Source organism: Bacillus rossius (assembly GCF_032445375.1).
Source record: "Bacillus rossius redtenbacheri isolate Brsri chromosome 4 unlocalized genomic scaffold, Brsri_v3 Brsri_v3_scf4_2, whole genome shotgun sequence".
NCBI classification, from domain to species: Eukaryota; Metazoa; Arthropoda; class Insecta; order Phasmatodea; family Bacillidae; genus Bacillus; species Bacillus rossius.
Genome location: NW_026962011.1, coordinates 37,699,100 through 37,726,315, shown reverse-complemented (window position 1 = coordinate 37,726,315; position 27,216 = coordinate 37,699,100). Strand labels below are relative to the sequence as shown.

Genomic DNA, 27,216 nt, shown 5'->3' with positions numbered 1-27,216 from the left:
ATTTACAACCAAAATGTTACGAAAAACCTTAATTCCATCTGCAATTTGACAAAATTTTACTCAAATTACAAATATTTTATGTTTTAATATGGTAAAATCATCTAATGTAATTAATTTTTCATGAATTTTGTACCAAAAGTATGAACTAAATGGATCAAAAAAAATTAATATTACTTTGTTTGATCTTTCATCTCATTTTCATAACATGTTTACATAAAATGACACTGGTATTTCCATTATATATAGACATGCTTATTAATGATTATTTTATTGTATAAGTGCATGATGTCAGCCTATACTATTATTTTGGTGAAATAATTATTAGTAAATATTTCGCTTCTTATCTGTTTAATTATTTACTATTGTTATGAACTAAGAAATTATGAAGAAAAAAATTACACAACAGACTCTCATTTAAAAAATGGAATTCGCCTAACAAATAAAACCATAAAATCTTGTCCCTTATTATGGCTTTTTCTTAAGCATCTTCTTTTTCAGCTTTCGTGTATCAATGGATGAGGTTAACGCCTGCAAACATAAAACCATTGGTTAGTGAACGGGAAGACAAGCAGAAGTGAATATGTGATGGGGAAAATCCTTTGTCCTACAAGGGCAACATTGTTATGAAGTCTAGTGCACACAAGCATCTTTCGCGACAAATATAAGCAACTAATTTGAAAGGCTACTGAAAATCTATCGACTTACCTTGAAACAACTTTAAGTCCCAACAGAATAGTCAAAAATAATCAGGCACAAGTAGCTAAACGGCACATTTTTAAAAACGCCCACAGTACTAATGCACTATTATACAATACATATTCTTAACTTATGGAATGTCAATTCATAGTTTCAAATTTTAATTAAAAGACCGGGAGACTATAGAGATCAAAATATAACTAATTTTATAATTTATGAAACCTTGGGGGAAATGTCGCTGAAATGTAACCTATAAATGCAGTGTGGATTCAGTATTTAATAACATCACTCAAAGCTGAAAGAAAAAAAGCTCAATTTAAGTGCTTGAATTCGATATTTGGCGTCACTTTGGTCACAGAGCCAATAGAAGATTTAGAGTAGTGGTGGGAAAGAAGGTAGCGAGCCACTGGAAAACACAGTTGGAGTACCAGCGGCACTCACCTCCTCCTCCGCCAGGAACGCGCTTCCGGCCGGCTGCTTGGCGCGGCCGGCCTCAGCCAGCTTCACGCGCATAGCCTCCAGCTGTCTGCCCAGAGACTCCGCATGCTTGTCCTTCTCCCAGCCTTCCAGCCGGCTCTTCTCCAGCTCCTGGGCCAGGTCTGTGGTGCGCTTCATGAAGCTCTGCCGAGCCACACAGCACCCGTCAGCACACAACTACCGTCCTCGTGACAAGGACATGGGGGAAGCAACCATTCATCCCCCAAGCATGTCCTTAAGTTGGAAAAGAGAGGGTACTGGTAGTGTTTTTTACTAAAAAAAAAAAAAAAAAAAAAAAGGAAAAGACACCAAGGGCCAAAAAAATTTGGAATGCGTAGGTGATTGGGAATGCAGAAAACATTTAACATAAATTTAACAAACTTTTAATATACAAGTACGGGAGGGTCAGGGTAAGGTGGAGAACATTGAAAAGATGACCTGAAATAACTTCATATGAACCTTGCCAATAAAATTCACCCTAACAAATTATGTCTGAATATAATAGATTAATAATTTACTAGATGCTGTAGCTAAGGCACTAATCTAGAAGCTATTTATCATTTTGGTCTTAACACATAACATGTACATAGGTGATCAATATGGCGGCCAATAGGTCTATTTTTAACACTCAACATTTCAATGAGACGAATTGATACCTCTTCAACCTACTGATAATATGGTTAAGAATTAAAGAAAGTTTAAAACCATAAATTTTGTATAAACTAAAAATGACTTAAAAATTTTAAAAATTCCAGAGTAACATGCTAAAAACCACTTAAGAGTTGAGATTAATCTATTCCCATTAAGTCTCACGTAAGTGAACTTCATCGCCACCTACCTGGATAGTCATGCAAGACTTCTTATAATTTTCGTCCAGCTTCTTCAACTTCTTGGTCAAATCCTCGTTCTCCTTCTGGACAGCCACAGCATTCTGCTGCTCCTGCGTTCTGAGGGGCGTCACCTTCTGCTCTGCTCCTTCGGGAGAGTGCCGCTTCTTGCTGGGGCTCAGGCACAACTTTGAGCTGCGCTTCACTTGAGACTTCAGGCTGTCCACCTGTCACAGCACAACATCTCTGGATCAACTGGGCACCAAATTATAAGCTTGACAGTCACAGCTGCAAAGCTGAAAACCTTCATATCAGTTGCCATGCTATTCATCTTTATAAAATTAAATAACCATCCAAACACTTAAAAAAATATTTTAGTAGAAGCAGATGTGTCAATCCTTCTTGCAACTGCATCACATAAATATTTAAAATAATCCAGCAACTTGTATTAACTGTAGCATCCAAATTTCAAACCCATTAATGTTTTAGTTTGAACCTAAAAACACAGAAAAAGTCTGAATTCAAACTAGCAACGAAAGTACTCGGTCGATTTGCTCCAAACATCTTTTATTCCTTGTGTTTGAGTGTAAACTAAGTTTTAGAAGAAGAAAAAAACTTTTAATATAACACGCACAATATATTTTTATAGGAAGCAGCATCAAAAATAAAGAAAGTGAAGACGCAAACAAGCGACATCCATTTCTAACCGGCCACCCTGACTTTCCTACGCAGAGATGTGTCTGCACTATGTATTAAGTAGAGACCTGCAAAATTCGCGGATTCATTGACCTCTAGGATAGACTCCACAGTCCTTTAAATACTCGCGGAAATGACACCTGTTCATTGGCTACTGACGCGTGTGACGTCTCAACTAGGCTGTCCGTAATTCGGCACTTTCTCGGTTTAGTGTTTCCCATTGGCTCGCAGTTCCCCGGATAAAATGCGGGCCAATCGCAGAAGCGGTACCAAGGTATAGTTGTTTTGATGCTAGCGTATCGCGAAATGAATCCGTGAATTTTACATGTCTCTAGTAGTAAGACGGAGAGAAGCCGGAGAGGCAGACGGACCTGGTCGCGGGCAGCCTGCAGCTCCGCCTCCCGGCCCTCGAGCCGACGCGACAGCTCCTCCAGCTGCCCCTGCAGGGCCTCCGCCTGGCGCCGGGACTCCCGGCAAGCCTCCTCCAGCCCGCCGGCGCGGCCCCTCTCCTGCCGCACGCCCTCCTCCAACTGCCTGACCTGCCCGCACACATTCCCGTTGCCTCCCGGTCCTCACAACTGGGAACCACCGTTCAATCACAAGGGCTCTGAAACTACACAAAGTAGTGATGGGTCGATTCCGATTACGGAATCGGTCGGTTCCACTGATTCCACTATAATCGTGGGATTCAGAATACATAGATTTTGGAATCGACCATGACCGATTCCTGCATTGTTTTTAAGTTTGCAAAATACATCTCCTACGCAACGTAAGAAAATATTTAAATGCATGCATATATAATTTTTAAACTACATAATAAAATCTTTTTTTACGGAACTGATTTACGAATTTCGGTGATTAACGTATTTATTTACAATCTGAATCGGATTCGAAGAATCGACCCTTTAATTTAAGAATCGAAAATGGAATTGGAATCGGTATATTTTAGGAATCGGCCCAACACTAATACAAAGTTAACATAACAAGCTGGGTAGTTACTGTAGGTTCGGTAATTTACATTATGAACTAGCCTACTTCAGAGGAAATATAAAAAAAATTAAAACTAAAATTGAAAACTGGAATAACCATAAGAAAAAACTTGGATGAAGAAATTCTACACTGGAAACACATGAACAGAGAAATATTCAGCTCATTCAGGACCACTGCCATGCCAAAATTAGCGAATGTCAATATGGTTTTAACGGGAATGCCAGAGAAAATTTAACATGCAATACGACTGTATTTAAATCGAGTTGTAGTAGGCTATTCTATAGGAAGAAAAAATACAGATTAGTGTTAGGCTTCAAAAAATCAATAAGAAAATTTACCCATTAAATGTAACCTGCTAGAAAACAGAAAACACTATACTGGAATGAAAATTAACTGTAAACGATTAACTCTCTTGTACAAACTAAAATAGCTAGAAGCACAGAAATGTGAACTGCTTTTTTCAAGATTAACAGCCGGAATATACATGTAAAAATCTGAATATGAGCGGCTCAATTGGTACTGATTACATAATGTGCCGAACCAGAGAATGTTGGATTAGAGATCTTTCACTGTACAAGGTAAAAAAAGCTGTGTAATTGCTCAATGTTAGTAAATTTACATTAGAAACTATTTCTGGAGAAAAGAAAAACTAGAAACTCAAATTTAAGATTAATTTAATCCTAATAAATACTTCATAAAATACTTATTTAATACTTCATAAAAGTTTATCTGTAGTATTCAAGATTGATAGCTAACCAGAAAACAACTAAGTTTGTCTCATATCCACAAGTACCTGTTCCGTCAGTTTCTCCAACTCTAGCCGTCTCTCCTCTGCCACAGCTACCATTGAGTCCTCAAACTGTATCAGGTCCGTATCATCCTTGGCCTTGAGTGCATTACAATCAAAAAAATCAACACCTTGAGTACCCAAAAAGAATAAGATAAACTGCAAAAACTTTACTAAATAGAAAAGTTCAAAATGTGTTTTTAATTAAATACACTTTTTTTATACAAACCCAATAACTCCTTTTAATAATTAGCAGTCATATCCAAGCAAGGCAGTTTTAGAAATACAATAATGTGTTTAAGATTTTAACAGTAAAAACTAACAAAACCCCAGATTTTTAAAAACCATAAAACAAGAGAACAGGGTGGCCAAGCACTCAATGAACCAATTTCAGTACAGGCCTTTCATTTAAATAATTATCTCACAATATTACCAATCTACTGTTCCAGGAACATGCAGATTTTTAAGTTATAACGCTAAAACATTTTCAGGGGTAATACCCACATAATTAAGTGGACAGTCTCCGTCTGCTTATGTTTAATGAGTGAATTTATACTGAAATGGGATGTCAAACAACATAAATGCAAGTAACAAAAGGCTACTGGAAATTAAAGTTTCATGACTTCCAGCAACCATCACTGTTTGTTTCGGCACTTAACGTGACTTTCCTGACCTGGGGACACCGTGATAATGCACACAGTATATATTCAATGACCTTAAAAAGAGGCCACTCCAGTGTTTCAGGGGCACTACGCAACCCGCATTAACCTCATGAGATTCAATGCTATTTTCATTTTGCTTATAACCAATTAACTAATATAGATTTCGAAATGATGCTCGATTGATATGTAAGACAAAACGATGCTCTTATCAAAGCCCCTTTCTTCAAAAACGTGCATAAATTATGGTTCAAACCTAGACAATACACTTATTCATATTAGTAAAGATTAGTATAAAACCATAATTTATGCACGTTTTTGAAAAAAAAGGGGCTTTGGATAAGAGCATCGTTGTCTTACATATCAATCGAGCATCATTTCGAAATCTATATTAGTTAATTGGTTGTAAGCAAAATGAAAATAGCATTGAATCTTATGAGGTTAACGCGGGTTGCGTAGTGCCCCTGAAACACTGGAGTGGCCTCTTAAATCGATGCTCTGCTCAACGGAACGCCGGTCCGGCCTCGTTCCCGGACCGGGAGAGGCCCGTCGCGCGCCGGGACTCTTACGGCTTCCAGCTGCTGGAGCCTGGAGCGAAGGTCCTTGATCTCCTGGTCCCTCTCCTGCAGCTGTTCCTGGTGCTGCCTGTCGGTCAGCTCGACCAGCCGCGACGCCTGGAGGAGCAGATCTTCCTTCTCGTCCTTCTCCTTCCTCAGGGCCTCCAGCTCCACCTGCGGCCAGACCACGCTCGCACTTCGCGTGCTGGCGCCACGTCTCGACTCGCACGCCAGCCGACATCAACCAGTATCACGTCACCTTCAACTCACTATATGAACTCCGAAATTTGACACACACACACCTCCAAACTTTATAAAACGCACTCTTTGCACGATTCATGATTTAATGCTTGGTCCTGACTCACACGCTAGCCAACCAGGGGCGTAGCCATGGGGGGGGGGGGTTTTAGGGGTTCAACCCCCCCCTAGCACCAAATCTTTAATTAATTTCTTATTCATCACTCAAACAAATTTCATATAGAAATTAATACAAAATTTCACCATTACAATATTTAAATTTAAGTACCGTAAACTGCTAAAATAGCACTATTTTACACCTTAAAATCCAAATTTTCCTGGGGGAGGACCCTCGGACCCCCCCCCCCCCCCTGCTTTAATACCGGGAAGGAGGGGGGGGGGGGGCCATGCTTCTTAACACCCCCCATACATAAATCCTGGCTACACCACTGTAGCCAACATCAACCAGTATCACGTTACCTTCAACTCGCTATACCAACTCCGAAAGTTGACACACACACACCTCCAAACTTTATAAACCATACTCTTTGCACGATTCATGACTTAATGCTTGGTCTCTCACGCCATCTTGATTTTTTTTTTTTTTTCATTTTCTCATCACTATTATTGAATAACTACTTATGTACATTTTAACATTACACCTTGCTTGTATTTTTTTGTTCTATCACAAATATTTCAAAAATAAAAATTCACTAAGCACAGAAACATACACATAACTTCATTTTTTTTTTGGCGTGGGGGGGTGGGGGATAGAACCACTTTGCCTGCTGTTTGCTTTCATATTCTTTCTGATTGTTAGTGGGAATTATAGATCTCCCCCAAGTACGCCAATGTCTGAGTGTGATATCTGTTGAAAATATCTGCAACAGAACAAAAAATGCCAGGATGGCATCATGTTAAATTAACACAAATAGCCCTTCAATAATAAAAATGATAAAAAGAAAAATTTAAAAATTTATATCGCAGATTATGACCGGGCCCTAATAAACTACTTCTGTATCGTTCAGTTAAGGTGCCCACTCACTCTATCTGCAAGTGGTGGTGGTGGTCCCCCCCCCCCCCCTCCAACATAGTAAAATATGCACGAGCCACAATAATCACTTCTATAGTCTGTCGCACGCTTAAAATTGCAGTTCACAGCAAATAGCACATACTGATGCCAGAGTGATACCACCTGGCTTGTTAACATTCAAATTCTTATTTAGTATACGATCAATAATTATAATGAATTTTAATATTCAACTTTATTTTTATTGATTTTTAAGACCAATAATTACTGTATTTTGACAGTATTATTACAGTTGTATATATTCTGAAACAAAAATATAATTTCTAAACACGAATAATTACTGTTAGTACTAATCATAGTAGTCTGTCATCACTATTAATAACAAAACATTCTATTATTTATGTAATATGGTCAAACAGAGCCAATGTTTTGAATATTAAATGCTATAAATACATTTATGGTAAAAATAGCTGACACCAAGATGGCATATATTAAGTTTAAAAAAAATCATTTTTATCTGATGATGCTGTTGAAGAAATACAGAAGAATACGAGTTTTCAAAATTGTAATTACAAATTTTCTTTTAAATATTTTTGTTTTATATATTTGTAAAAAATTTAATTGTATTATAAAGTTGTGCCTGAAACATTTTTGCTCTTTGGGTATATCTGGCAACAGAGCACACTAAAACAAGGACAGTACTAATAGCAGATATTATGCAATGGAAAGAGAGAGTAAATAAATGCCCATTAAAATGCACACTGTAATCCAAGGATGAGACATGTTATAGCAATCCAAGGATAAGATGTGTTATAGGAATGGTGTGTAGCTGAAAATTAAGTGAGCAGGATGTTGAATTTCATGTAATGAGGTAAGAATTTTGTCATATAAATGATATTTTTTTTTAAAACAGTAATTAGACCAAAAATTTATAAAATTAAATCAAATAAAATGTTCATTTATAAATGCCTAGTAAAAATCCTCACCATTGGCAACAAAACCAACTGTCACTTAAAACAAACACTCAGAAACCTGGATAAAACAAGCCTGGTACAAACTTGAACTTTTTTTTTTAAAAGTAAACTTATGTTAAGGTTTCAGGATGAATCACTTGAAAATTTTGCCACAAATTTGTATAGATCATTGACCTTATTTTCCCTCTTTACTATATACAAACATGAATCTCTCAACTATACTAGGTTACACTACAAGTGTTTGAAGATATTTTTAATAGGTGCTTCAAAAAAAAATCAGAATAACAGCTGAATATTATCATAAAGTTAACAAAAGAATAATTAATTAGTAATGAATTAATTAGTAATGATTTAACTAGTCTGGTGCTAAATGAATTTGTGTTTGTTTTGGTTATAAAGACAATGTATAAGTCTGAATTATCGCTGAAACACCAATCGAAAAATTCTCACATAATCACGAACAGTCACCAAGTCAGCTCAACTTCATTTCTCTTGTATGAGAGTTGAGAGTATTGAAAAAACTCAACCCGCCCCCCAGAAGCAACGCACCTTGAGTTCGACAACCTCCCTGGTAAGCTGCTCCTTGTCGGTGCCACTCATAGAGCCGAGACGCTCCTCCAAGAAGTATATGCGCAGCTTCAGGTTGAAGTTCTCTTTCTTCAACTGGGACAGCATCTCCTCAAACTCCTTCACGGAGCGCCCCCGCATCGGGGACGTCTTCTCCGGCGAGCGCAATGCTGCAACTGTCACCAACGCATCGCCGCATCATCGTCTGGAAAGAAAATCTCGTCCAAACAAAAAAAAATTACATCCTGATTACAGGTCGGGCATTTTAACTGTAATACTTATTCCGATATGCCAGTTTTAATTTTTAATGTTCACATTCTTTACTAGAAGTTAGACCGAAATGTGCTCAAACTTTTCAACACGCCTTCCAAATACTAAATTACAAATGAAATACATAAATCAATTTTCAAAATATTTTTTTTTAATAACAATGAAGTATGTAAAATGTAATGCGACCACACATCTACTCTAACTCTTTAACAAATACTCGGGTCTACGGTAGCTGAGATCGCCAACGTGTCATGCTAACACGATGTTCGCTGGTTTGATCCCAACCACCTGCATGACTCAAGAGAACGAAAAAACAAAGAGTCTGCATCCACGTGATACGCGCCACTCCCAAGAGACCCCGAGTTACGAGCACAGAGAAGGTAACAAGGCGGCAGTTATACCCTCGGCCATGTCTCAGGCGGCGAGGCGAGAGCCAGAGTGCGACCAGGTAGGGCAATGAAGAGGGGCGGCGCCTGGTCGCGACCCCAAGACGACACACAATGGGGGGCACTCAGGGGCCATTGTGTTGCCTCCCGCGAGCACATCCGCCACCCCACGCGCGCATTACGAGCTTCCTTGGACGTCCACGCTCAGGGGAAGCGCTCAAGACACACCCAAATGGCTCTGTAATACAAGCTTCCCCTGAAAATTGACAGCGAACTTATCGAATTGCTAATTTTTCCTGGGACTTTTAAGACTGTTATACAACCAATTTTGTAATTTTTGTTTACTTGTAACTCCAGAACAATTCTAGGTAAGATTTTTTGTTTGTGTGTTTCACCGCACGGTGGTAATACAATGACGGAGAAAGCCAACCTTCATAAAGTGACTATTTCATAAATTTAAAAAAATATAGCAGGTTAATTCGTATGCAGTGTGGTCTTTTACGCCCACCCTCCCATTTCCCACTGATTAATAACACTTATTACTGAGATAACGTAAGTACAACTCGGTGCTGTATCGGTAAAAATCCACATATTTCTTGCTCCATATTGGCGTACAGCCGAGAAGTTGGGAGCCGAGATTTGCAAACGAGCCTCGACCTCGAGACGAACTGCCCGAAACACTACACCGCCTCTCGTTCTGAAGCTAACTGACGTGACAGGACAGGACAGGCCAGGCCTTCCTGTGGTTCGCAGCTAGCGAAACACGATCTCGCGCGCGGCGGCCGTCACTCGACCGGGCATCGCTCACTCGCTCAGTTCCCACAACACTCACATTCGGTTAGTACCAAACTTAAATAAAACTTATTCAAAGTTTTTACCAATTCAAATATAATGCAACTTTTTTTTTAATCGTCTCCTAAATGCGTTAAACGTAACAAACATAATTACAATGCTTGGCTTGACCTGTATGTATGAATGAATGGACTATGTAATAAAATCTTTCATTCATTTTTACCCACTTTTCGGCATCCGAATGTGTTGGAAATTTGGCATACATTAAAAAACTTATGATTACAATATTTTGATAACTTAGGACCTTATAGGGTAAAATAAACCATTTCGAGCTCTGGGTAATAACTGTGCTTTTTGTGTATCCATGAGGTCGGGGCATGGTGGGAATTGGCCCCGGGGTCAACTGTGTCCCTAGAGTAAAAAAAAAAATGGGGGTGCGGAATAAAAACCCAAAATTGTATCAATTTTAAAAATCAATGCTTTTTCAATTTGGAGTGTTTCCAATCCAGAAGGTCGGGTCATAGTGGAAATGTGTCCGCGGAGGGAGAAGGAGCCCCTTAAATTTCGAAAAATTTTAAAAATATATTCTTTCCTATTTAAGTGTGTTTATGAGGTCGGGTTGCAAAGTTTAATTTTAAACGTTTTTCTACTATGCGATATGGCTAAATTTTTATTTTACCTAGCCTTTTAAAATGCTCAGAATGTTTATGATTTTAAAAGGCCATATAAAGCTAAATACTTTTTCCCTAAAATAATAACCCGAAACAGAAGTCACCATTTAGTCTACAAAACCTGCCAAATCGAACACGGCCTGAAAGGGCAGATTATTATATTTGCAACCGGCTGCATAAGTATGCAGTAAGTAGTGTCCGAGAAAGGTTACCCAGCAAGAGACGCCAGCGATTGCACCCAAGTGCGTGGGAACCCTAGACCGCAGACAGGGACTGCTGCTGCCAGGCAGACCCCACCGCTGTCGAAGCCCTGAAGGCTTGGTGCAGGGCCAAGGTACTCCGGAAACACGGCTTCCTTGATCACCGCCCGGAAGTCGTACATTATCTCGGCGCGAGACGGCGCCCTTCATCGCGACCTGGGCGTCCAAAATAAGACGCTCTCCGGACGCACTGTTCTCGTCAGCAACTCGTCGAGGGCTGTGTATTTCCTTCACGGTTGAGAACTTCTTGGTTCAACTCACGCTCAAGGACGCAGTGTATAAATACTGCCAAGATGCATTCGTATACCAACCACCGAGCAACAATTCATTTGCTCAAGACTGATAACGAATAGCTTTTAAAAGCCATAAACATTTCCTATGGAAGTTATTCGAGCACTATTTTTGGCAGTGAAACATGCTACGACCTAAATCAGGTGTCTCTACAAACGTTTTTAGTTAAATACAATATGTACGGACCAATTTGAGAGCTCATGAGCAGCGAAGGGACATTCTCACCTATCAAACTATCGCACAGCGAAAGCAAACCAAGCCTTTAAATCAATATTATTAAGAATTTCACAAGTTTTCATTAGGAAAAAAAATTAAGGACCGAGGCCCTACAGTTTTACAGTTTCAAGCAGTAGGGTCGGCGATATGATGGTCGCTGGAGCACCTTTGTGGCTTTGTGCTCGCGCCGACAGCAGATGCGGGTCCCAGACGCCTCTCGAGCGTCTACCACTATACAGCGTCCCACTCTTAGACTGCAGTGCGCATGTCTGTCTGTCTGTCTCTCTTTTTCTCTAACCTGCGCAGACTGCCGTTAGCGTTGTCCTTGTTTCTGCCGCGAGCTGTCGCCAAATACAATATAAGTATTTGAAATCAAATTAAATTTTCGCATGAATACATATCAATTAATGTCCGCGAATTGATTCTTATTTTAAAGTTTAAAAGAGGCGATTCATTACATATTTAAGAGGGTGATAGTAGACAAGAGCAGACCTGCCAACATTCAAATTTAAAAAATCATGAGGTCCTCGATAAAAATTTTCAGGCCCATATATACAGGTTAGATATAAAAAACAACAAATGAGAATCTTTAAATTTAAGTGACATACCTGTACATATGTGACATGGTCTCTGCTTCAAAATTTATTTCAACAAATTATAGGTTGCAGATTTAATTTAGATGAACATAATTTAGCGGTGTTGTGTAGTGATCATGCAGGGCAGCAACTAAAAAAGATGTAAAATAACATTCTGCTCGTGTAACACTATTATCACTGTTCACAGCCAAATTAATTTTTTTATTGGAAGCAATACACTTTATGTGTTAGTCGTGTTTTTTTTTGTAGCGACATGTTTCACAATGTCTCCTCTTTCACTATGCGAGATAGAAAAATCAGAACGGCACACGCTACAAAGCGCAAAATTGCTTCCTTTACGTGACTCGAGTATTGATGGAAACTCATTACTGTAAGCTTTCGTAAAACTTGTATTGTAACTTTTACAAACAAAATCTTGGGGCCCCGAAAAATCGTGATGAAACACTATTTTGGCGTGAGGGCGTGAGATGGACCTTAAAATCGTGAGCCTCACACCAAAATCGTGAGAGTTGGCAGGTCTGCAAGAGGCATAAAACGTTATAAATTACTAAAAATAGGTTCTCGAAATGCTTCTCGCGCAATTAGAATTCCCAACGCGTTAAGAGATCTGGCAACAGTGCGCGCCATCAGCCGTGTGCTGCAATCTAAGCGTCTATACCATTCTCAAAGTATTTTCCATTCATCTCCCGACGGCTACCGGTATCTCGCGACCGAGGTTGATAGCTTCATCAAGGTACGGCGATTGAATGATTGGGAAGAAATATTAAGAAAAGCACGCAGTACAAATTTGTGAAAACACATAGAATTATTTACTCAGCGACTAAGACGCAGTCAATGAATTTTCACCAAGAGTACTTGTCTGACTTAACACATGGTGCATGTAAAAAAATAAAATAATTTTGTTATAAGCACGTCTGCTGCAGAATTACTATGGACAGTAAAAATATCAATTCGGTACATAAATCTTACTAAAATCTTCACGCAAAAAAAAAGGTAATTTATTAAATTTAATATTTGAAAATCATTAATTTTTTTTGTGATTTACTTCATTCTAATGGTGCTATGCGTGTACTGACAAGTTTTTGTTTTGTGCTATTTCGGTTCTATCTCAATTTACCAAAAATCCTGTGTATAAAAACATATAGTGTGCGGCATGTATCTGGCACATAGTATAAATTTACTTGGCAGTAAAATCAATGTAACATGCAATAGAACATTCGCGAGAAATCCGGATTCGACCCTCGCTGGGAATCCAATCAAATTAGCCTAGGCGAGCAACTTGGCCACTAACCTGCGTGCTAATTAATAATTCTAACAATGACGCAAACAGTTTTTACCTTCCTACGACGCTCGATTTTTAAAAATTGTATGAATCATTAAAACAATTTTTATTACTTATATCAAAAACAGAATGTAAAAATTAAATCATAATTTTTAAAATGAAATTCAGTCCCGTGTAATTTATTGTTTATTTAGGTGCAGAGCAATTAAATTAATTTTACTGCCATTCTGGAAAACTTGAAAAAATTTGGTCATAAATATAAAAACACTTTTTTGAAAAGAATTTTATAAAAAATTCATAAACGTCATGTCCCAGAGTTCAATTAATTACTGTCAAATAATTGTATATTTAATTCATGTTGCATAGTATATAAGGCTTGAAAATGGTACAATTCCATGGTAACTGTACTTGAAAACCTTGCTTATGACCATTATAACTGAGCACCCGTCTTTAAAAATTAATAATAAATCATACGCTCGAAAAGTTTATTTCCTAAATGCAACATACGGAGTGTCCCACGTTAATTTTGATGGCGTATATGGAACGCTTGTAAGTACCCGAACGCGAGCACGGAACGAAGAGGATGCGACTGAAAGTACCAGAGGACACGATTGAACCAATTCTGAACCAATGATACGTCAATAAGAGTTCAGAGAACCGTTGAACCTATTTCTGTCAATCGACGGCGATTTACGTCACACGAATGCGAAATAATAATTTCTTTGTGGTAGTCTGGCCGTCACTTGAACTTTCAAACAAGGGTAACTTACTTTATCGGCTATACATAGGCCTGCGCAGTACAGGGGTGACTAACTTACAATATTATTTATCAAGTACCTTACAACACTAAGTTTTCTACGATGGTTCCGCTCAAAGTAAATAATCTTCTCATGACTTAGTTACGGTCCTGATTACTCCAGTGTCGACTGAGATAGTGAGCTACAAGTTCAAATTAAAGTTACAACGCAGGTATAAAGATTATTATATTTTTTAAAAAAAAAAATCCTTTCGGCGCGGCCTATAGGACGCTGGAATATTTTGAAGATATTTGTGTACGTTGGAACAAAGGGCCAAAATCCATTTTAATTAAATTTCATCCCTTAAGTAAGGGTTGCAATAACTTTGAACGGCTTTAATACTGTGCCTACTAAGGGAGATATAAAATGTTTAGTCCTACAACCCCTAAAAAAATAATTCAAAATAAAAAAATTTGGTACCTATATTAGGTAGTATATACCTTCAAACGGAAGCAGTATTTTTTTCCTATTAAGGAAATTATAGTGATTTTCCAGTTTTTTCAAAAAATTATCCCCATTTCCCCCCTTTGATTCTATTATACCCATTAACGAACTATACCGTGAAAATTATCCACATTTTATGCATTAATCTGGGTAAAAGTAATTAGTGCAAATTCACGGCCGTTACCTGTCATTAAAGAGTTAAAATTTTCCATTCAGCAGAGTGAAGCATTATTTTTTTATTTTAAAATAAGACTTAACTGGTTAACTTCGAGCTATTTCAGTCGAACGATCAACTTTATAACAGTGTGACAGTACTTAAAAAAACATGTTTGAGGTTTGGTGAAATTGTAAGCCGTAGTTCCTCCAACATCACCCCAACAAACATTCTCGTCAAATACAGTCGGAGGCTAAAATGTGACAAGTTTGCCAGGACATCAAGCCACGAATGAAATTAAACATTGATTGCCGTTGGAGAGACTAGAGTTTGTTCGCGAGTCATGAAACTGGGTGCGTGCGCGGGGCGACGCGATATCCGGAGTTAACAAGGAAGGAACCATCACTTCACAAGCACGCACACAGTGAGACTCAGGCGGCTCGTACTCACACGACACGGTGCTGCTGAGAGACGGGTCCAGGGTGACTTCCTGCAGCTGGCTGGGGCTCGTGCTGCAACAAAAAAAAAACACTGGCGTCAGTCACTCCTCCCGGCACTCGCGAACACAACAACCAACACCACCACCACCTGCTGCAACCAAACAAAACACTGGCGTCAGCCACTCCTCCCGGCACTCAACAACAACAACAACAACAACAACAACAACAACAACAACCACCACCACCACCACCAAAACCACCACGAGTGTAGCAAAGGCATCCCGGGACCTCGGTAGGTGCCAACAGCACACGAGGGTCGCAGCTGGAATATCTGGTACCCACACCAATGCGTCACCTATGAACAACGAGGGCCACCGGTAGTTAAACGGGAGCTAGTGACAATGCTTGCTGTACGCCTTACAGGCTTTACAGACTAAAGGCTGTGTCCAAATTCAAGTACACAGTTATGTGTACCGCATACTTCCCTTGCCCTTGTGGCGTACTAGAGAATTTCGGACGTGTACAATCCAACATGTAAAATGTATATCTTTAAAACACAATAAATTCCACTTTAACAAAAAAAAATTTAATTAAATTATTAAATTTGTTCACTTCATTCCAGAAAACCTGTTTTCACGAAAACCCACTTTTAATATCCGTCCTTTGTTTCGTAAGTTACGATCCGCATGCATGCATGTGCAAGCATTTCTTGAAACTTCCTTATAAACGTGTTTAGATTGCTATTTCCAGCAAAATATAAAGTAAAATTGGTTTAAACAGTCTTGAAATTACTTTAACGTTTTATCAATTATAACCTACAGAACGTTTTTCAAAATGGCGACGTTTCTTTACTTGTAAGGATGCGAGCAGTACACAGATTCGTTCACAAGCATACTTCACTTCCTTACAATTACGACAGTCCTAGTGAAATCTCTTCCGGGGACTAGTAAATATACTTCACGCGACTTCAGACACAGTCTAACAAGTTTGAAGTAACGCGTTTTTACCCTCTCTTTCAGACTCAAAAGAGAAGAGAAGTGTCGTTAGGTTTGATTTTTTTTTGACGTGACGTCTAATAAATCGATGAACGCCGACTGCACGCACGAAAAAGTGTCCCGTTACGCACATTCAGACCTGCCAACATTCAAATTAAAAAAATCATGAGGTCCTTGATAAAAAATTTCAGGCCCATAAATACAGGTTAGATATAAAAAAACAACAAATGAGAATCTTTAAATTTAAGTGACATACATGTACATATGTTACATGGTCTCTGCTTCAAGATTTATTTCAACAAATTATAGGTTGCAGATTTAATTTAGTTGAACATAATTTAGCGCTGTCGTGTAGTGATCATGCAGGGCTGCAACTAAAAAAGATGTAAAATAACATTCTGCTCGTGTAACACTATTATCACTGTTCACAGCAAAATTAATTTTTTTATTGGAAGCAATACACTTCACGTGTTAGTTGTGTTTTTTGTAGCGACATGTTTCACAATGTCTCCTCTTCCACTAAGCGAGATAGAAAAATCAGCACGGCACACGCTACAAAATGCAAAAGTGCTTCATTTACGTGACTCGAGTATTGATGGAAACTCATTACTGTAAGCTTTCATAAAACTTGTTTTGTAACTTTTACAAACAAAATCTTGGGGCCCTGAAATATCGTGAGGAAACACTATTTTGGCGTGAGGGCGTGAGATGGACCTTAAAATCGTGAGCCTCACACCAAAATCGTGAGAGTTGGCAGGTCTGCACATTGTTTCGTTACGCTGTCGGCGAGTGCAGTAATAATAGGTTATGTTACAATTGACTAAAATATTATGGTGATTCATATAATGATAGATATTTGATTACAGTTTATTTATATGAAAACTTGCTCATAATTATGTTTAAACTTTATAGCTAAACGCCAGTTTTTAAAATTAATTACACGTCATCTACACGTGAACTGTTTCGTCGACTGTTTATAAAGTGAAGTGAAAAGTTAATGTGGTTTTCATCGCTTATTACAACAATAATTTCGGCAATAAAGGTTAATTATTCTTGCATTTTAAAAATCTGATTACTAGTATAATTTAAAGTATTTATTCTTTTATTATTATTAAAATAAAAATGTTTCAATTTTATTCATAAAAGTATGCAATCATTTCATCAATGTTTTGTTATGACGTTGTCACGTTAAACTATCGTCCGTAAACCGACTTTACAGACAACCATTTTTTTTTTTAAACTCTAAATTGATTTTCGAACTGATAACTGCCACTGAGTTTTCAAAAGTATATTTGGAAGCGTCCAAGCGTGTCAAGCAGCTAAAGAGGAGGACGCCGCTGTTTTGGCTGTGAGCCACGCCAGAAGGGCGTCCGAAAACTGCCCCGGCCGCGATTAGCTCCGCCCCCGGGAGGCGCCTCGTTAGCTGCGGCGCGGTCAGACACGCGGCGTGGCGACCTCGAGGTCACCTGCACGTGACCAGCCGGGGGCAGTCACCCCCCCCCCCCCCACCCTCGGGGTTCCACCGGCCTGTACGGCCAGATAACATGTACCCGACACACGTCGTTTTAAAAATTCATTCAGCAAACAACCATCACATGCACAATACACTACAAAATATGCTACTAACTGTTATCAATTTCCATCAACACGTTATAACTAACTCTGCCAGTATGACTCAAGGGCGGATCGAGATTGATGGACAGGGGAGGGCCAAATTAAATTTTCTAATACAATTTTTAAAAACGGCATATTATCTACAGCACTGCAGTAAAATAATACTCTAGTAAGTTTGGTAAACTATGATAAGGAATTAGAAGATAATCTGAAATTTATTCAGGATTGAGGGGGGGGGGGGTTGACGAAATAAAACTCCCCCCGCCCCCTAACTGGATCCACCAGTGGTCTGAATAAGAAAACAAATATATTTGATCGGACACACATTAAAACGATAAATTCTTGGTTGGGATCAGGCTAAAGGTTATTTATACTTTAATGTGCTACAAATTAATAGATTAATACCTACCCAACGGTTTACATCCCTTGTGTTTATTTATTGTTAGTAAAGCTCAAGATACGGATTAATAATTGCACACGGAAGTTATGATTGAAATGCATACTAGATTAAATACATTGAGATAATACATGTTATGAAATATTACTGATACTGATTTGCAACTAATTTCCTGCTCCAAGCGATCGGAGCACCACTAACCAAGTACGAGTCCTGCCCAATCAGAATGCTGGGCCTTGGAGGAAACTTCAACGGGGGAAAATTCAGTATTTCATGGATTCTGCCCTAATACTACTAACGAGGGGGAGCTAAATTGTTGCCCCTTGGAAGGGCAGCCCTTCAGGATTTTTCTGGCAATGGTTTGTTTGTACAGCGACTGGAAGGGCAGCCCATCCAATTTCTGAAAACATGTTTCTTTAAGTGTTTAAATAATCCTGAAAACTTGCCCCTTGGAAGGGCAGCCCTTCCGGATTTTTCTGAAAGTGGTTAGTTTGTAAAGCGACTGGAAGGGCAGCCCTTCCAGTATCTTAAAATGTGTCTATTTTCGTAATTTTATAATCCTGAATTGTTGCTCCTTGGAAGGGCAGCCCATAAGTATATCTTTAACAGTGAAATGTTGTCTGAATTGTTGCCCCTTGGAAGGGTAGCCCTTCATGATTTTTCTGAGTGGTTAGTTTAGTTTAGTTTAGGTTAGGTTAGGTTAGGTTAGTTTAGGTTAGGTTAGGTTAGGTTAGGTTAGGTTAGGTCACTTTACAAACTAACCACTGTCAGAAAAATCCTGAAGGGCTGCCCTTCCAAGGGTCAACAATTCAGACAACCTTTCAAAAACACCAACCACTGTCAGAAAAATCCATAAGGGCTGCCCTTCCAAGAGGCAGCATTTCAATTCCCCCCCCCCCCCCCAACGAGGACAGTCAGACTGGAAGAAGGCGGCAGGACAAGCCGAGCACGTGTCGCCGGCGCAGACGATGCCGGAAGACGCACCAGACGGTGCGGCACACACAAATAGACGCACCGCCAGGCGCCATCGCCTGGCACGAGACCTGCGCCCCGGCTACCCGCTCCAGCCCCGGCGTCAAACTGGTCGTCCCGCACCATACCATCAAGGTTCGTTCACGCTGGAGGACAAAACCTAATAACTCCAGACAAGGGCGTCGCCAACCGATGGCCTGGGGGGGGGGGGACAAGTTGTGGGAAAAGTATGTATTTTTTTGCATTTGGCTACATTTTTTTGAATCTCTATGGCTCTGGGGGGGGGGGCAACTGCCCCCCTGCCCCCCCCCCCTGGCGAAGCCCTTGACTCCAGACAATGGCCGCGAAAGTCTGCGATCTTTACTAAATTTATAAGGGTCTCTCATCTGAAATTGGAAAAAAAAAAAATTGCTACTTGGGGAGTGATATTTCGTAGAAAACTATATACGTCATGTTTGCTTCAAGGCTGGCCACCACACACAATGCTGATTATTTTTCAAGAAAAAAATATCTACATTGCGTGCGAGACCCCATCTTAAATCATTTACTGTCTCTGTGCGCGTTCTTATTCCGTCTCCGTCCTGTGTCGGTGCTTATACTTCCGTTTAATGCGGTTTTTATCTACAAAAGCAGTTTATTAAAATCTAATTAACTAAAAAAAAATTCTAGGTTTAAAAGAATCTTTCCATTGTGCTTCGTTGTCTATTGGACGTGACTGAGTGTGAATGTAAAAAAAGAGATAACAAAGTGAACGAATACCAAGAAATTTCGAAATATCTTGTAATCTTCCTATCCCAATTTATTCAAGAGACTATTCCCGAATTAAGGGCCCTATCACACGGCCTGTCCACTAACGTCTTTTTTTTTAGTTTGAAGCATCACGTGTTATTAGTGCGAAATTCTGAACCTTTTGTAAGGTGTTCAGTTTTATCTTTCATGTAATGTAGCGTAATGAACGTTCAGACACCAACAGTGTTGAAGTAGGCTAAAAGTGAAAGAGGGGAAAGGAATGCTGAGTAGGGATAAAAGGGCAGGGGGTGACGAGAGGGGAGGGCGCTGTGTTCGGATCTTCGCACTTGTCGCCTGCCCTATAAGGTTCGTCGGGAGTTAGTCATAGTGTACTTCAATTAATACACCAACAGGCATTCCCAAAAACTTTCCTTTTTAGTTGTTGTCTCTGCATGCTCAGCCCTGCACAAGAAGTCTAGTCGCTGTAAGCTATACTCTACCCGAGGATCGAAATAATTGACAAATATCCAATCTACAACAGGTAGCATCGGTGTCAAAGAAATGTTAGGTGCATTTCTATTGGTGGGCTGGAACGACATGAGTCGCTACAATCGATTGTGATTGGGCGAAAAAAATGGCACAGCACATATAGTCGCTGTCTTATATTTTGAATTTTAGTAACCGAAAACACATGCTGGCATTTAAAAGTTAATAAAAAACTTAAGTCAGAAATTTTAATAGGTTTTGACTAAAAATAAAGACACCTTTTATTTAATATGTAAAGTAATCATGATGAAGAAAAAAAACATTTAAACATTAAACTAAAATAAGCATTTCCTGAATTTAAAACATAGGCATTTCGAGTAAGAAAAGATTGTAACACTAAATAAGTAAAATTTATTATACGTGTACCATATACGATATAAAATTTTGTAAATAATAGGTACTCTAATATTTACGTTTGATTCAATTAACCTGCTGGCGCAGTGTCGATCCAAGATCACTGCTATGAACCGACTCGAAAGTCGGTTCACACCGAAGTTCCCAAATGATATGTCGGTTGGAAGTACTAGCTAAAAAATCTGTTCAGTTTGAATGAGAAATAACTCAGATCGAAACATGTTCAGACTAAATGTAACCAGTTGCAATAAAGTAGTTCATAGTCTCGCATAACCGTGGTCGTAGATAGTTAAATCACGTTAACGGAGACTTAGCATTACCGAGTACTCAAGTTTGAATCCTGACCGCAATCTTGATCTCGAATTCCCAGGTTTTATGAAATCACTCAGGCATGTGACGGTATGTTAACTCACCATTGGTCAAAGCCAATCACCTTAAATTGTATCCAAAAATTTGTCGGCGATTTGTTAACAAAAAAAGTGCCCGAACAGCAAACGTGTGGGTTAAATTCAATTAATTAATTAATTGTGAAATATGAGATTTTTCAAATGCATAGCTATAGATGTCACACTATCTTTACAGGAAAATTACGTGTTTCATTTCAGGACTAATAAGCAACGTGCCCTTACATAATCTACTGAATCACTACAACTTTTAAGTACATTAAGTCTTTAGTTTTTTTTCTCTGTACAGTAAGTTGCAGGACTCATGCTTTTGGGTGTTCCATCATTTTCCTGAAGCGGAAGCGGCGAAAGTTTGATTAATCGTTCGTGAAAATCGCACCAGACCATCGGAATGGAACTTGGCAGAAACACAGAGAAAGGTCGTCGCGCAGTATAGAACACGATTCTGGATTACGGCCAAAAGTCATCCCGTCATTTACGACGGCGAATCCTCTGCCAATCTCCATTTCAGTGGCAATAACAATGCAGGGACTAGTTTTAGTAGAATGTAGGAAATGACTTTCTTTGGGATATTGTAAATAAATAAGTATTAGCTGACCACCTAATATCCGTGAGCCGTGTTCACTTTTAATAAATATCCGTGACATTTTACAGCCCACTAATAAATAAATTTATTAAACATCACGAGACAAAATTTAACACCCAACATTAAAAAAATGGAAGAGCGCTATCGGGAATAATAAACAGGAAAGTCCTTTAGCCAACAGTATGGCGTGCGAGGTACGCTGGAGGCTTGCATGCGGCGTAGATGCTACAGCGCATCTCAAGCTTGGATTGCAATGTGAATTTAAATGTGCATCTACTTTCTCTTTCCAATGCACTATTTATGCCATTAGTGCTGTCCTTGTTTCGGTGTGCTCCGTTGCCAGACGCACGCCATAGAGCGCAGAAGTCTCACACACAACTTAGTAATGAAATGAAAATTTGTTCAGTCTATCGAAAAATGTGTAGTTCGTGAGGTAAAATTTGGAATGAGAATTGTGTGAATTCATTTTTCTGGTGTATTTCATCAAGAGCATCATCCGACAAATTTCATTTTTTTTTTCAAGGAGATGTAATTATATTAAAGACGCCATCTTTGTTTGAACAGTTTTTTTGTTAAAATTGTGTTTATATAATTTAATTTTAATAATTTTGGGTCTTCTCAGCATTGCATATTTTCACGGAATGCCTTGTTATTAATAGTGACCGACTGTTGCAAATAGTTTCTCCCGTGGAAAAAAAATTGTGTTCAGCATTTAATTTTTTTACCGTCTGAATGACTATCAGTAGACATTATGTAATGGTCTTAAAAAAATCAAGAAATAGTATAGTTACAAAAAAATTGGTTGTCTGTAAAGTCGGTTTACGGACGATAGTTTAACGTGACAACGTCATAACAAAACATTGATGAAATGATTGCATACTTTTATGAATAAAATTCAATCATTTTCATTGAATTATCACTATTTTGTATGGATACAAAGAAGGAGTGAAATGAAATCTACAATTTAATTGATAAATTTACTTTTATTTGCACTCATTAAGTCAAATATGTTTATTACTTTAACGAACAGATTATTTTAACTATAACTTTTATACATGTTTGCTATTTAACTCCTTCCAATCTGTGTTATTCTGTTAAGGATAGGACGATAGATAAAGTATGAAACGAATGGGAGTGTTTCAAGTTTAATGTGCCTCGAAAAAGTCAAATCGATGGTTGTTCCAATCGAGTGGAAGAGAGATAGATGCAGCGCAAGCGTACATTGAGCGTAACGGGACAATGTGCATAACGGGACACTTTTTCGTGCGTGCATCCGGCGTTCATCGATTTATTAGACGTTGTCACGTCATAAAAAATTAAAACATGATTCCCGATGACTGATGTTAAAAAGCAGGTTGGTCAGAACGCGGCATCTAAGCAGCGGTGTGGAAGGGCCGTGCAGGCTGCGCTGACGGCCGACACGAGGCCAGCCACTCGGGGCGCAGCGCCGCGACAAGCAACACAAACAGGCGCCCCTCGCGCGCGCCGAGGGTCACAGTTCAAGTAAACAGCGGCCAGTCCCCGCCTCAGCCTGCTCCTTTCCCTCACGTTCCTCAGCACCGCGTCCGAACAGTAAGGCTCAGTTTATGAACCACGTTAACGATGCACATACAAATAAAAAAAAAGGGAATAACGGCGATTTCTAATACACGTCTATGAATTACGCCAACCAACAACTTCTTGCATTTCCGCCTTGGTTCACAAACTTATGAATCTTACGTCAAACGAAGACAAGGTTACGACTTTCTTTTTATTACATGCTTCACACTGTCCATTACTAAACGATCATACACCGAAAACAAATAAAGCTTTTAATTAAAATTATTACAAATTTACCAGTTTCCGAGAAGAAAAAAAATTAATAGAGGAAAAAAAATATATATTTTTTTTTTAGTTTTACATTTTAACAGTTTAAATTCGTAGTATTGGCGATGTGTACATTAATAACTACCTATAATCTAATAGCTGTTAAAAGACACGTAAATAATCATAATTATGATCACTATCGTGACCCGTAGCAGATCGAAAATCACGTCTCATAGATATCTGGCGAGAACTTTTGTGACTCAACAACAAATTAAATAGCGCTATGGGAATATATTTACACGAAAATTCCTAAAATAATAAATGACAAGAAAACTAAATAGTAGACCATCTTTCTCGGAATGGATAATTTCAATGTTGTAATGAAATGCGTGTGTACAAATCTCAAATCACGCGTTCGTTGTTCGAAATGAGCTAGAAAATATCGGAGGCGCTGCCCGCTGAAATCATTGTCTGATCAGGTTTCGAGAGCACGTCTATTAGAAAACGTTACGGTGATCTTGTTCTCTCTGTGGCACACACGCTGCAGCAGACGTCACATCCCGTTACTTACGTATTGGTATTACTAATAACACTCGAGACCCTGGTCTGCAAACATGACGTGGCCTTTATACCCTTTCGCTCTTATCAGTAATACACAAAACCACAGACGTTAACGATTTAAGTTCCCTCACAAGAAAGAGTTGAGACTCGACGTCGACTACAAACTGTTGGAAATTGAAAACTTTAAAGTGTTATTTATTAATTCATGCTAAGCTTTACTTTTTCCTTTCGAAACCGAATATATACACATATATATATATATACATACATATATATATTCAGTAAAAAACATTAGGGAAATTTTCTACAAGTCTCACAAATTATACTGCCATCAGTTGGAATACGTAGAACTTAACAAAAATAGTCTAGTCGAGTAAAGTTCACAATACGACGGAAACACGGCATTTTGGATGGGGAACATTCGCATGCCTGTTTTAAAAAAGGGCGACATTTTAAAATACGATACACGGAAGTCCTTTCGTGGAAAATAAGCATGCGAATGTTCCCCGATCAAAAACCCCATATCCCCGCACTTGACGTCATCAATAGTTTTTTTTATGGCATCGCGATGCTTGTTATCTTGTTAAGAGACTTCGTTTTTGCCGCCAAAGTGCTGTCGCACTACCTAGTCTAGAAGAGGGCGGCTGGAGGGCGGATGAAGGATTACCGGCAAGGGTCACGTGCGCCGCAGCTGCCGAGTGGGGTGACGTCACAACGAGCGCCAATAACCCCGTCGCACTCCCTCCCCGCACTGGAGCAGGAGCACCAACTCACTCTCTCTTCGCGCACGGCCAGCGACCGTGCCGCAGAAGTCACGTACACGCCCATATACACTGGGCGGGTTTACTAGCTGTTCTTAAGCGTGTCCTCGTTCAGGGCCGTTTTATAACTTAGATTACTTATTTTTTATATAAATTTAAAGTAAATAACAAAAATTATTTTTGTTTTCAGGGTGTCTACAAATACCTGGCAAACCAATTTCATAACTTATTCAGTACCTTTTAATAACATTTCCAAACGACCTTTTATATCAAAACGTCATTTTTGTGCGTAATAAGCCGAATTTAACTAAGTAATGTATCAGTTAATCGCAGGAACGTGCAGACTTGTGTCAGAAAGCTAAAAAATATTCTCAGAAATAATTTCCAAATTAATTAGGTGTAGCGCCTCCAAACATCTGTACTTAATGTGCGACTATACACTGAAGGCATTAAAAAAAAAAAAAAAAGCTAGATATAGCAAAAGGCTTATGGAAATAAAAGTTTCGTGATTTCCAGCACCGTAACTGTTTATTTCGTGACTTTCACAACTTTCGTGACACCATGTTTTTTTTTTTTTTTTTTAAATTTCGTACACGAGAATGGCAAACTCAATAACGAAAAACTGCGACTGTTACTTAGACACCCAGTATGGTTTGCGTGGCTTGTGATTATCTGAGTTTTCAAAAACAAAATACGTTGAAAACGATAACAAAGGGGTCAAAAACGAAATATAAGCGCGACCAGGGACTCAAATAATGAATCGACTCTTCACAAGAAAGTTACAGATTGGCGCGAATAATATGTAGAATGCAAAGATGGGCCAAATTTACCGTCGAACGGTAATACGACCACCCTTCTAGATTACCGCGGATTCACTACAACTTTAACGTGTAACAATGATAACTCGCAATTGAGCATTTTTCTTCACATGAACATGACGTGGGGCTTAATCTTGCATTACGTTAGTCTGGTGTCACACTATTCGGTGATTTCTTCTGTTCAATTTTGATAAATTTACTTAGTGCATTCTTGAGAGACCTGCATTGTTCACGAATAAGTGGTCGAAAATGTATTCAGAAGAAAAAATCGCTGCGGAAGTTATAGCCTCCGCGGCAGAAACTTAAAACACTCGTTGAAACCACGACCGAACCACTTTGAAATTCAAAATAACGAAAACAAATCCCGGAATCCCAATGCATTTGTAATTCAAACCGTAGTAGATAGACTAACTCTATAGCAGATTCCAGCTTCAAAACTGTAAAACATCCTAGAAAAAAAGAGCCCGAGTATGACAAACGATAGTACTCACTACGGCGACATACCAGACCTATATAACAACAGTGTGTCCTCAGTGCTGACCTTGGGAGCAGTGTTAAGAACAAATAAGTGACGCGCATTACATTTTTACTGCCCAATAACTTACCAAACGTGACTTTCACCTCTACACGTGGAAGACACGTGTTCCGTGCACTCACGCGCGGCCGTAGAACTGTGCCTACTACACCAAGGTATCCACCCCAACTGTGATATGTTCAGCCCAGGTGCGACTTCCCGTGGCTGGCGAAGACAGCGGGTTTCTCATTGGCTAGGAGCGCCGAGCTCCAACCAACCAGAGAGCTGATGCTGGCGACCGACGTCGAGGCCAATGCACGAGAGCGACGAACACTTGGTTTCGACTATCGTCTCCAGCGTCGGAGAACAGCTTGTTTACTTGATGCCGAGAGACGCGCAAGTTGGTACCAGGTGTCCACACAAATTTGTAATAAAATTTCCCTGATTTTTCCTTACCAAAATTTCTAATTTCGCTTTTTTTTTAATTTCCATGTTTTTATATTTTTAAAAGAATTTATGAGAGAAATAATGAGTTTACAGCCTCCACCATCCCCATAACTTGCCTAGTTCTCACTCTGATATATTTCTTTTTGTATTTAACATAACCTTGAATTCATCTTATTATAGTATATGACAAAGCACTAAAAAACCACATGGAAATTTTTTTTCATAGCCAGGATGATAGCAGACTGGATCATGATATTTTCCCCTCAAATTACTATCCCTGGGGAATTTCCATTATTTTTTTCCTGGATTACAAGTGAATACCCCGACTCTTCCCTGATCAATTCCAACTTCCCTGAATTTTTTCCTGATTTTCCAGTATGTACACACCCTCCGCAGTAAGATATCCATGTAATTTAACTTCCTTCAGAGACACTAATATTAAAATAAATTAAAATGTCTCTGCGTAAGTTTGACAAAAATATTTATTTTTTATGCCCATCACCATTTTAATTTAATATTCACGTAGCTATAGTCAAGTTCGTGCATCCGACAAAGCTGGAGTGAGATAGCACAGATGTGCAGCTCCCGCTAGCGATAACCCGTCGTTCTGTGAAAC

The 27,216-nt window shown here is 39.0% G+C and overlaps 1 protein-coding gene across 3 annotated transcripts in view; it reads right to left on the bottom strand.

The window, feature by feature from the left end:
* The window catches only part of LOC134542224 (centrosomin), an 83,959-nt gene that overhangs the window by 31,826 nt on the left and 24,917 nt on the right, over positions 1-27,216 (bottom strand). For all 3 annotated transcript variants that reach the window (XM_063386308.1, XM_063386307.1, XM_063386309.1), the window contains exons 2-8: positions 15,107-15,168; positions 8,480-8,673; positions 5,702-5,863; positions 4,480-4,572; positions 3,068-3,235; positions 2,012-2,227; positions 1,138-1,317 (exon numbers count right to left, since the gene is read on the bottom strand). In XM_063386308.1, coding sequence (XP_063242378.1) covers positions 1,138-1,317; positions 2,012-2,227; positions 3,068-3,235; positions 4,480-4,572; positions 5,702-5,863; positions 8,480-8,673; positions 15,107-15,168 — 1,075 coding nt within the window. The remainder of the gene's footprint in view (positions 1-1,137; positions 1,318-2,011; positions 2,228-3,067; positions 3,236-4,479; positions 4,573-5,701; positions 5,864-8,479; positions 8,674-15,106; positions 15,169-27,216) is intronic.